This window comes from Leuresthes tenuis, unplaced genomic scaffold (genome assembly GCF_036924035.1).
Source record: "Leuresthes tenuis unplaced genomic scaffold, fLeuTen1.0.hap1 SCAF_9, whole genome shotgun sequence".
NCBI classification, from domain to species: Eukaryota; Metazoa; Chordata; class Actinopteri; order Atheriniformes; family Atherinopsidae; genus Leuresthes; species Leuresthes tenuis.
The window spans coordinates 25,087,110-25,099,743 of record NW_027325363.1 but is presented as its reverse complement, the minus strand read 5'-3'; the positions used below and the strand labels follow the sequence as shown (position 1 = coordinate 25,099,743).

The following is a 12,634-nucleotide window of genomic DNA, read 5'->3' as shown; positions in this document are numbered from 1 at the left end:
TTCAAGTTACTGCTATTGTCAGATGGTTGCAAATCACAAATGAATCACATTTTCAGAATAGTTCCAGGGCTTCTCCGACTTCAAGTCAACTTAAAAGCACACTCTATTGAGTTTCTGGCAATAAACAGCTTGGAACAGTTTTGCTTTAACGGTAGTTTGACACATTTTGTCAAGTGCTGTAACATCAACTCAGATGGTTTTACATTTTCACAACTCACAAGCTGTCAGAGCCCTTGTTTGTTTTTCTGTTTAATGTCTCATGCATCAAGAAAATTGTTTTATTCAAAACTGAGCATGTTTTTTTTTCTTTCATGTCTATGTAGGGACTGCATAATTCCACCTGTCTCTTTCTGTTTACATTCAGCGACTATTCTCTTGCAAGAGACATATCCACTTCCTCTTTTCTCTTCCAGAAACCGTCAAAAGAAAAGTAGTACAACAGCGGGTCCAGACAGCAGTTCAAGCTGGCAAGACAACTCAGTGCAGGCCTTAAGGTCTCAAAGAACACAACCAAGGACACCGGCAGGAAGAACACAGTGAACATCATTAAGTTCATGACAAAAATCAGCATGACGTTTACTTTGTTATTGACCAGTGCAGACTCATTCAGATGTCTCTGTACTGTCCATAAAACCAGAGCAGTGGACACAATATTGACTACCAGCATTGCGAAAAGTAAAACAAGCTGAAAATAATCAATAGCCATGCTTAGGGTCTCATGTTGTGGTGAGTAAGTCTTATTTTGAAGGAAGCTGGTCGGCATGTCATTCTCAGTTTGAAATTCAAAACAGGTGAAATTTAGCATACTCAAATGCCGTTGAAAGCCCACACTCTCCGGAACGTTCACCACCAACACGATCAGCCAAATAAGCGCAGCACCTTTCCAGGCTTTGGATGAGCTTCGAAGGTGCCGTGACCTCAGAGGATAAACCACAGCCAGCAGCCGGTCCACACTGATGAAGGTGATGAAGATAGAACTGGAACGGATGTTGTTGCGAAAGAGCATTGTGACCCAGATGCATGCCATATTGCTGAAAGTCCATGTGCCTTTAATGTAATAGTAGACCCTCATTGGCAGAGAGACGATGAGCAGCAGGTCTGAGATGGCCAAGTTGACCATGAAGACGGCACTGGGTGATTTGAGGCTGTGGTGACGAAGCAGAATCCACAGTGACACTGCATTGAGAGGCAAACCAAGAGTGATAACAAATCCAAAGATGAGAGCATAAGCTGTGTTCATCATGTCTTGCTCTGTTCCATCTGCTTTCAAGCGTTCTGTTTGTGAGTGAAACGCAGAAGTGTGCGCAAGCAAATGTAGCTGTGAAACAAACCACAACGATCCCGCCCTCATATAGCATACTGTCTTAAATGTAAGTGTGAACAAAGGGCGTTTCCACATGCTGAAGAGGCAGAGAATGTTGAAACAGGAAACAACTTTGACAAGAATGGAAAACTTCAAACTCTGCAGCGCTCAAGTGAAACAATGTGTGGGCGTGTACAGTCAGGTAGCAAATAATTTTCTTTTCTAATATTATTCAAAATACAACAATTAGGCAAAAGCAGAAACTCTCCTCCCTGTACCTTTTTAATCTACATGCTCATGGCATCCAGACCACCTTGGAGTTTACCCCTAACTTGCATTTTTCAATCAAAATTATTATATCAGCTGTCAATAAATAGCTTCCTCTGATGTCTCTGAAGGGTTATTTTTGTCAGTCTTCACATGCTTAGGCTTCCTGAAATGTTCGGTTTACTTCGTGATTACAGAAGAGTAACCATGACTCTCTGCACACATCTTTAGTCTTCTTTGATCTTCAAGTAGTTCTCAAACCTCTGACGTGCATTTGGGTTCATCTTCCTGCTGCATCTTTAAGTCTTCTCCACAAAGATGCAAACCAGAAACAACATGCAGCATGTCTCTGAAGTTCATAAGTGCATCTTCCATATGGTCAATGTTCAGAACTGAAAAACAACAGAAATATTTTCATGATTACGTTTCACTGCTGGTTTAAAGTGTAAGTCAGCCTTTTATGATCTGGTCTCCTAAAATATTCCCTTAATGCAAAACTCTGCCTTCAGTTGTGGCGCATCCAAACGTGCATAAGGAGGTAAATTGCAGAGGTGGGAACAAGGCATTGTTTTGCAAGTCACAATCAAGACTTTCCAATCAAGTCTGGAGTCAAGTCCCAAATAACAATATACGGGTCCAAAATCGAGATGTGGAAGTCCAGAATCAGGTCCAAGTCCTAAACTTTGAATTTTTGAGCCCTTATTAATTCAAATGCAGAATAATAATAATAATAGAAGATTTCGAGAAATACTAACTGTTTCTTTAAGGTTGCATTTATTTGCCAAAGTCAGCAGCAAGTGCAACTGAAACTGGATCAAAAACAAAAGTGCTGGTTTTGCATTTAACAACAACCCAGGAATACAAAAAATGTGGATTAAAAGCCTCCATTATTAAGCTAGCAAGCTAGCAAACGTACTTAGCCATTAAGCAAACGTTAACTAGTTAACTGACAAACCGAACGCTCACACCAAAAGCGTCTTGAGCGGCCGTGGTCGCTCAGGCCGCTCACAACCCGCCGCCTGCAGTAGCGGCGGCCGAAGCGGCCGAAGGGGCGGGGCTTTCAAATAGCAAGCATATATCATAATCCATCGATACATCGGTTCCGTCTTTCACCATGGATCGCACTCTGGGCAGCCTTCTTTGTGTTGCATCTGCATATTTGCGGAAACGCATGGCCCGTTGCCGTCGGTCTATCTGGGTCCATAACGTCCTGAGAAACCGGCCTCACCACAGAGAATTTCACCGGCTGATTCAGGCGCTCTCTGGCCGCTTTGGTCGCAGCTACTGCAGGCGGTGGGTTGGAAGCGGCCTGAGCGACCACAGCCGCTCAAGACGCTTTTTTTTTATGTAGCTTCAAATGTCGAACAGCTGGACGTTGTTGCCTCCCTGTCGTAATTTTCGACCTGCACAGTTGGCATAGTTCAAAATGACCTTTGGTGTAATTTTTCCAAACTAAATCTTGATACATCTATTATGTGACTTCACTGTTGTGTTGGATCTGGGAGTTCTGGGCAATTGATGTAAAGGGACTGAAAATTAATAAAGTTAATTGATTAGAATTTTCAGTTAGTTGATTTGAAAAAGGTTTTAGAAACCGATAAAAAAAAAAAATAATGACACATTACGCATTTTGTTTTCTGCAAAATATCAAGTATTTTCAAGTCAAAAAGGCTCAAGTCTAAATTAAATTAAAAAAGAACAATTTCCTATGCCATTGATCTGAGTAAACCACAGTTGTCTTTGTTTTTCCTTCCTTCCGATGAGGTGATTTTCTGCCTGTGGCTGTCATGCTCTTTGGTTTCATCTGCAAGCCTGACAGCTGAGCAGACTTGCTAAGTAGGCTTTTTCCTTTTCTTTTGTGGGTGAATTGTACATGCAAAAGCAAACATACATATATCTTACAATTGTCAATCAATGTCAGCATGAATACAGGTGCCACTCTGTTGGCAGTTGTCTGAAAAACTTGAATTCACAATTTGTGACAACCAATGACAATTGTTTTTATAAAACACGACTCACACGCACAAAGGAAGCTGAAAGAATCACCTGGTTTGTGAGACTAAAGCTGCACGTTTTATCTGCCATTTATCAAGTGTGAAACCAAGAGAGGAAGATAATAAATTAAGCCTTGTTTTTGCTGATTGTCTGATATTTACTGCATTTACTGCATAAAAGACTGGTTTGTAGAGGCAGGAGTGTTTGTTCCTTTGTTATTTTGAGGGGAAAAAATAACTTATTAAAACAGGTAATTTCCATACATGATTTATAAGCTAAAATGTCTTTCATCTTTGGTAAAAATCTACCATTCAAAATGTACCACTGTTTAGCAGCAGCACTGACATAGCATAACACCAGAGCTCTTTTTTGTGCCTCTTTTTGTTGTATTAATACCTTTGTTAGGATACAAACCTATTCAGAACTTGAGAGCCCTGATTCGGGATCAAAGGGATCTTATCTTCTTTTTAAGTAGGGATGATGTGTGACGTACATATGAGTAGTAAATGTTTTACCTACACATCAATGTCAAAGTCAAATGTCAATGTCAAAAAAAAAATGTCAATGTCAAAAAAACAAAAAAAAGTGTTCTTCATAAATATAACTTCAAGCTGAAAAAACAAAACCTGTGAAGGCTGTTGTGTCTGTCTGCTGGTTGACATCCTGTGAACTTGCCAGCTACCACCTTTGCGGTTCGTTTGGTGACAACTTTTGACATTTTACTCAGAAAATGCATAAAAGCGAAGCTTAAGCTTAAGCTTAAGTGAAACTTAAGATAAGAGGATACCACTTTTTTTGTTACCTTGACAACATACTCACTTTAGAGTAAAGCTTGAGCAGCTGTTTTGTTTTTCCTCCTCCTGCATACACCAAAGTAATAGAATATTTTGGTCACCTTGTCTTGGCTGTCAGTAGAGCCCTGCTCTGAGCAGACATTGGTCACCTGTTTATTGTCAGTTCTTGCAGAAATGAATGCAGCATGACAGATGACACACCTGAGCCCTCCCTTCTCTTCTCCCTTCTCAAATCACTCAACTGAAGTGACTCTTGCACTCGTGGGTATCCCAAGCAGCAGATTTGGGGGATATTCCCTGCAGCGCAAATAATTGTGTTGCATTTGCACATATCATCATAACAAACAAATATCTTGGAAACAAACCAAAAAGGCTTTGATACAACTGCATAATATGCCTTGCACTCTGAAACCTTACTGACTTTATCCCAAACATGTTATCCTCCCTCCTTAATGGAGACATGGTTTCACCCGGAACTTTAAAAGGGTATTCTGGTACAGATGGACTCTTTTAGCCCAAACACTCTGGAACAGAAAACAGAAGAGGTAAGAAACTTACACTGGAAATTAAATCATCCCTTATTTCCAGAGAATTGTTTAAAGTAATTGTTAATTTAACCAAACATTCTGTGCTTCCAACAGTACAAACCTTCAGTTCCAGCTGAAGAGGGAGCCATCAAAACATATTCATTTTCAATAAAATATCCATTTGTTTGGTGACATAATTTCTTACCTCACTGTACATATTCAAGCACAATTCATCACATGGCAGTTATTTTGCTACACGTAATGGCGACCTTCATTACAGTCACATTACGGCAACATGAATGTGTATACGGTATGTATACATACAGTTTAATTGCACATTCACATTCTGTTGGAGTTTTCCTGGCATTTTGTGACACACCACTTTACAATGCAAGCTGGCTCCAGAATTGCTAGGTCCACCACTTTGGACCTGTTCTAATGTGTCCGGTTCCAAGTGTGTCCGGTTCCAAGTTACAAGATCTAGCAAACACACCTCTGGTGGAGTTCAGTGCAAACCACGCAAAAAGAAGACACATCTTTTGGGACCTGAGTAATGCCCCCTGTGCGCAGAAATTGAAATAATTAAGGTTTTGGATAGGCACAAACATTATAATTGTGTTGGGGGACAAATTCATTAATGGAATTCTTTGCCATTCCTCAATGCACAGACAAAAAGATGTCAGAGTAAGTATGTGATGTAATCTATAACCCCCCCCCCCTTTTTTTCCTTTTCCTTTTTGTGAAGTTTTGTCATTGTTCTGTTTGAAATAACAGCACAATATTAAGATGAAGAAGCAAATATACTGTGCAGAAAACAGGGCATACATTAGTATTTTCCTCACTGCAAGAGCTGTGTAAGAGAAAATAGTTAAATGACATTATTAGTTTCTTTTTTATATCTATATAGTTGGTATTCTAAATTTTACTTTTCTCATCTAAAAGTGTACTACTGTAAAATACCAAGTAAAATAAAGCACTATGTGCAGTGATACTCAAACTTCATCCTTTCACTTTTTCACCTGATCTCCAATTTCCCAGTCTCTCTTAGCCATAACCTTTTGAAAGATCAAAATCAAAATGGCTTCTGTAATGACAGCAATTATGTGATTTTCCCTGGCTCAGGGACTCAAGTTGAAGATGTGGATCCTCTCATGAGTATTAGGGTGGCTAGACCAACAATGCATGCAGGGAACAAAAAGTGTAAATTGTTTTCTCCACAAACAAAGATAGCATTTTCTCTGGGCTCTAATATTTAAGAATCTCAAGTGTCTCTCAAGACCGATTATCTTTGTGATTAGTGCTGTTGGAGAAAATACTGATTTAAAAAGCTTGGCCTGTCACTCACATGCAAACCTAGATGAAAAAGGGTGGGTTAGAAAGATGAAGACAGGAGAAAGGCAGGCATGTGTGTCTTCGGAAGAGGAAAAAAAGAATCTATTTTTCTTTGTCTCTTCTTGGTCTTTCTATTCTGCACCATTCCTTTGTCATAGGGGTTTCTCATATTAGCCTGACTTGTCTGCAGACTAATCTAAGCACAATTATGATTTCACGGAAAAGAAATTCTCTTTAGTAACTGCGAAATAAGAGAACATAATAGTGCGGCATAAGAATGTTTTAGTGCAGTGGTCTTTCGGGTGTAGTCCATTATCATACAGGAAGAAAATGAATGCAACGAGAAGGAATTTTCTCATTAAGGTAGCGATCAATGCTAAGTGTACAATATCTGAACAATGTTTAACTTTTTATCTTTTTTATTCTTTTTTTTTTACCTGTGGCTCAGAGGGTAGATGGTGTGATTTTTTATTTGCCTCATTGCAGATGTCAAAGTGTCTTTGGGCAAGACACTGAACCCCACATCACTCCATGTGCATTCATCAGTATGTGAGTCATTGTGTGAATAGTGTGAAAGCCCTTTGAGAACCCAACAAGATTAGAGAAGCTCTATACACATAAATGCAGCCAATTTATGATCAGTATCAAAACTGTATGGAAAAAAAAGCTGTTTTGATGGAAACAGGAAACTTGTGGCTTTGGCTCAGGAAGTAGAGCAGATGTCTCCTAATCAGGTTGATGAATTGATCCTTGGTTTCGCCAGTCCATGTGTCTTTTGTACTTTTGAGTGCTCATGTCCTTTATGTGGAAAGGGGTTCGGTAGGAAAGCAGGTCGAGATCAAGGGGGATGACATCCAGCAAAGGGCCCCAGGTCAGAACCTGGCCTAGGTGGTTTTACGGCCTTCAGCCTCTGCTGATGGTGTGCCCAATCAACCAGTCGATCTGTCTGGTGCCTCCTGGTATAGTATCATTGACCAAGACTCTGAACCCCATATTTCCTACACTGCATGCATCTACACTGCATGTGTGTGTGTTCTGGAGAACCAGGACTCCATATGTGTATATATATATATATATATGTATGAGAGAGAGAGAGATGTATACTATTATTTTCATATTATTTATATATATTATGAATAATCAGCACTGCATTGACGATATAGTGTGTGTATATACGACCATATTAGTCCAAGGTTCAGGTCTCTGCACTGGCTTCCTGTCGCTCAGAGAATAGACTTTAAAATAGCTCTGCTTGTGTACAAATCTCTTCATGGCGCCAAAGTACATCTCTGACATGTTAGAGCCATATGAACAAACTCTGACTCTGAGAACCTCAGGGAGGGGTCTCCTACAGGTGACCAGAGTCAGGACTAAACAAGGTGAGGCTGCGTTTTAGGTTTATGCTCCTAAAATCTGGAACAGTCTTCCAGAGGATGTGAGACAGGCCTCAACTCTGACAATGATTAAATCCAGGCTGAAAACAATTCTATTTGGCTGTGCCTATGACAACTGAAAGTATTTTATCTGCACCCTTCACTTTTGATTTAATTAATTGATTATTTTTGTTTTCATGATTTTATTTGCTGCCTTGTGATTTTATGTTGCTGTAAAGCACATTGAATGGCCTTGTGTACGAATTATGCTCTACAAATAAACTTGCCTTGCCTTGTCTATATACATATATACATATATATATATATATGGTGGCTGTATGGCGTGAATTTCCATATAACTCTGTTTCCATTGTATTAATACTTGATGTTTTGCCTAATTGAGATTGTGGCTTTTTTTTGTAAAATCTTTTCCGCTATGAAATTAAGTGGTTTGTTACAAAAAAATAGTGTGGCCTTCGGCAATACACTGCACCCCATTTTGCATCCATTGGTGTGTGAATGTGTGTGGCAGAGAAAAGTAAGACTGTATAGACTAAAAAGTGCTGTACAAGTGTGTGTTTGAATGGGTGAATGTGGCAAGTACTCTAAAAGCGCTTTGAGTGGTCAACTAGACCAGAAAAGCACGATATATGTACAGGGTCCATTTATCATTTGAGGCTAGTTCATCCAAACAGAATTGGTGTGCAAATGGAACATTACAGAGGCTTAAGGCCCTCTGAGAGCACTGAAAACCCCTAGATAATCCATAGATATCAATGAAAAAAAGTTATATAAAAAACTGGCATGATCATAAGAATCGCAATGAGATTTATGAAATATCAAGACAGTTTCCAGCCAAAAAGCCCATCTCCAACATTTCATAGTTTGTGAAAGGCCATATAGTTGGTGCAAGCAGGCAGTGTTCTGAAAGGCATAATCTTGGGCATTTCCTATTCAAATTACTGAAACTTAAACATGAAAGGTAAGATGAATTTGTCTGATAACAATATCATACCACCCAAGTTTACATTTTCTATTGCTGTACATTTCAACGATACGTCTTAGCACTGTTCCCCCTTTTACTTCGTCCAAGTTTAAATCATGTATATAATCAACAAAATTTTACCTCGGCTACGCTTGCAGCTTTTGATATTCATTGTCTGTGTTGGTTCAGGTTGTCATGCCAATATCAATTCACTATCAAAGTGTTTGCAAATTTGAGTGGTACCTCTTAAAAGTCGGCCAGAACATTTAGAAAGAGAGAACCGGCAAAAGAAATGTGTTTCAAGTGATAAGTGGAATAAATGAGTTAATACAGTTTCTCCAACACGGTGAGTAAAGGTACAAGGAGGAATGCAATTCGGGGGAGTGGTTGACTGGAGTTTTTGTCTATATCTCTAATGAAATCACTGACCCATTTTGTCCAGTGTGGATAAAGTGCCTTTCTGCCACACCAGGATGGCTGGAGAGACAGCCATTGCTGTGGTCACTTCATTAAAATGTCCATTTCTGCAACAGCAGGACTCACAATGAACCGTGCTCGTGGCCTACAGAGAAAGTCAGTGTCTGTGTGCTGGCATCAGTATGCAGCTGGTAGTTTGAGAATGACATGAACATTGACTCATAAGGTCGTGGTTGTGTGCATTTGAGCATTATTGGTATGTGGACAAATTGACAAATTTTCTCTTCAATGCTGCTTCCCAATGACAGCAGGTAAATATGACTGTGAAGACTGCTTTGTACATTTATCTGTATCTTGGCTATTAAATACAGCGTTGTGGAAGAGCACTGAGTTTAAAAAGATTATTTACTTTAAACCATTCTCTGCAATTACCAGCTGGGGCAAGGCAATTAACCTGCTTCATTTGCTTCATCTGAGGCCATAAAAAAAGAAAACTATTTCATCTCTCCCGAGCTGCGGGGACCACACGGAATTAGTCCCATGCAAAGATGCAACGAGACGGAGTAGGAAACTCAAGCTCAAATAGAACTTTATTTACTCCCATTTCCAATTAGTGGCTGCCATCTTAAATCTCAACAGCTCCAAAAATTAAAGGCTGATTACCTATGCAAATGAGAGGAAAGCTATAATCAAACTGTCAGCGGAAATGAACGAGTTTAACTCAGGAGAGTGTTGTCACGTTTAAGCTCCATCCAACTCAACATTGTCCAAGGAATTTTTGCTTTTCAACTTAATTCTGTCTACAATTGTAAGGGTTAGGCAGAAAAAACATCATTAGGCTTAAGTGCTAATAGGTATCTATTGTCGGGCTGGCATCACATCACTTGAGCACCACTTGTTATGTACCAACCTATTACACTTTTTTTTTTAAACTGGGCTTTCCCTGGAGACCTGAACATGGCTGTTACACACTTAAACTGCGTAGTTAAAGTCAAATGTTTATACAAAGAGGAAAGGGATAAACTTCTAAACAAAGACTTTGTGAAGATCTTAGGATAATTCCTGAGGATGTCATTGATGCCAAAGGTGCTCTAATCAAGTTGTAAATGGATAGTAAGAATACCTACTGTATGTAAATGTGATATCCATCCATTCGTTTTCTGTCCTGCTTAATCCAACTCAGGGTCATGGGTGGGGGGCTGGAGCCTCTCGCAGCAGTCATTGGACGAGAGAGAGGCAGGGTACACCTTGGACAGGTAGGCAGTCCATCACAGGGCCACATAGAGACAAACAACCATCCACACTCGCTCCTCAGGTCAATTTAGAGTTAACATTTAACATAAAATGCATGTTTGTGGAGAGTGGGAAGTAGCCTTAGTATTTGCTTCATAACTTTTGCTGCTGTTCATCTTTCAATGTGTTTCTTTTAGATAACAAGGTTTGATTAACTATAAAAGTCAAGTAAAGTCAAATTTCTTTAAAGCTAATCTAAAAACAACCGCTCATTGACCAAAGTGCTGTACATTAAAAGCAATTAAGGCATCACATGAACTGACAGAAAAGGCAAAAACTAAAAATATGATCAAATGAAAGCAATAGTGTAAATTAAGGAATTAAAAGCTAATAAATAAAAGTGTGTTTTAAGATGAGACTTGGTTACGGGAAGCGTTGAAGCCTACCGAGCATGCAAGGGCAATTGGTTCCATAATTTGTGAGTTACAACAGCAGAGGCCCATTTTCCTGCAAGCATCAGCTTCAATCCTGAGCAACTCATCGGTAGATCTAAATTATCTAGAAGGCACATATGGTTGTGAATTATCCAAAAGACCAGAATGAGCCAAATCATTAGGTGCCTTATCAGTCAACAATAAAACCCTAAAATCAATCCTAAAACATATGGAGAGCTAGTGAAGGGAAACAAGTATAGGGAAGATGTGATTGTGCTTACATGTTCATGTTAGCAAATGAATTGCAGTATTCTGGACCAACTGCAGCGTTGAAAGGGACCTGGCTAACACTAACATTCCAGCTGGGATGCAATAACAGCACAGATAAACATTTCAAAGTCATTCAATTATTTTAAAAAGGGGATCACTTAGATAATAGCCATAAGAAACATTTTTGATCACTGAGTTCATCTTTTCTCAAATTTGAAATCAGTGTTTTGTTTTTGTAAGGCCACCCAGATATAAATTAGAAGCACTACAGTGCTAAACTTCAAGCTCTTTGCATGGATAGGCCTTGACAAGTAGGAGAGATGGCAACATCTGTATAACTAGTGTGTTTGTTTGTATATTATCGTATATATTTAGCTCTGTACAGCTTTCACACCAAGCATCAGCAGTTCAGTCCTTTTATCTTCCCTTTACACAATACAAAGGCTTGAGGAGGTACCCACTCTCTCTGAATTAAATGAAAGAAGGCGTCTTGCTGAAATAGTTCAACGCATTCAAATCAAATACCACACACTCACAATCTGCCAGGAGGCAAATACTTTTACTTTGGTCTCAAAATTGAATTTATTCGATTAAGATGTTTTGCTTTTCATTGGGCTTTAGAATAATTTTAAGTTTGTGTGTGAATGTTTGTGCATGTGCAAAAGGAGAAACTGGGTCTCTGTAGAATGGCTGTCTCATGTTGGTCTGTTTGCACAGTGCGTCTTCGCCTTTAGGGAAGTATCACACTGAAGTTGATTAGTAGCTTATAAACTATATGCCTACAAATCTATACATTGTATATAAATGCACGATGACAGGCCACTCTAGAACAAAATTAGAGAGAAGACAGTAGGCATGAGAAAGGAACTGATCACTCAGACAGCATATATATACACCTGGTATGCTTGTAGACATTCTTACAAAGGCAAGCTCTAATTGGACATTACTAATGTTAATTAGGCTCAAAGCATAACTTAATTGCAAACTTGCAGAAAGTCTCACAGTTCAATTTGAATATGCAAGGCACAATCCTTACTATTTCTATCAGTTTGCTTCAGACAATTCTTAAAGACAACAGATATGCACCATATCGGGAGAAATAATTCCTCAAGAGAGATTGAAGGTGTGCAACACAAGCTATATAATGTGGAACCTTAAGATGAGAAAAAACAATTAAGCTCAGCTGAAAAGTTATAGTTGATAATTAGATTTAAGAAAGCAAAAGCAAAGAGGGGAGATGGGAGGGCAGAACAGGAGGAAGTATTGTGAAAAGAGGCAGCAGTGGTGTGAAAGACGAAACCGATGAAGAGAGTTTGCGCAAAGAGATAAGTAGCAACTAATCTGAACAGAGGAAAACAAAGAGGTGAGAGAAATTGCAATGCGTGGAATAACAACAAGGTGAGAGAGAGTAAGTAATGCTTAGGGAGAGGAGAGGAAGTTAAATGACACATAGAAAAGGAGGAGGAATCTAGTTCATCTATGTGATTAATTTGGCTCTCGTTGCTTCTGTTCTCTCAGATTAGGGTTGCGAAAAGGATGTCTTCAGCCAAAGCTAAATGTATTGCAACAGGGGGATTAGTGGCTCTTGTTTGATATAAAAGCATTGCACCATTCAAGATAATTATTGTCATGAAGAGGCTTTATGAAGACAGAAACAAGAATTCACAGTTCTTGTCACGTGTGAGCATTATTTTTAGAAAGTTA

The 12,634-nt window shown here is 39.2% G+C and overlaps 1 protein-coding gene across 1 annotated transcript; it reads right to left on the bottom strand.

Moving 5' to 3' along the window:
- Positions 1 to 283: 283 nt before the first annotated feature.
- LOC140313803 (lysophosphatidic acid receptor 6-like) lies at positions 284 to 1,266 on the bottom strand. Its single transcript, XM_072391781.1, has one exon. The coding sequence runs from the start codon at positions 1,241 to 1,243 to the stop codon at positions 368 to 370; it is 876 nt and encodes a 291-aa protein (XP_072247882.1). The 5' UTR covers positions 1,244 to 1,266; the 3' UTR covers positions 284 to 367.
- Positions 1,267 to 12,634: the final 11,368 nt, after the last annotated feature.

Excerpts from the sequence above, each read along its gene's own strand:
- LOC140313803 (XM_072391781.1), bottom strand. The coding sequence starts at position 1,243 with ATGATGAACACAGCTTATGCTCTCATCTTTGGATTTGTTATCACTCTT.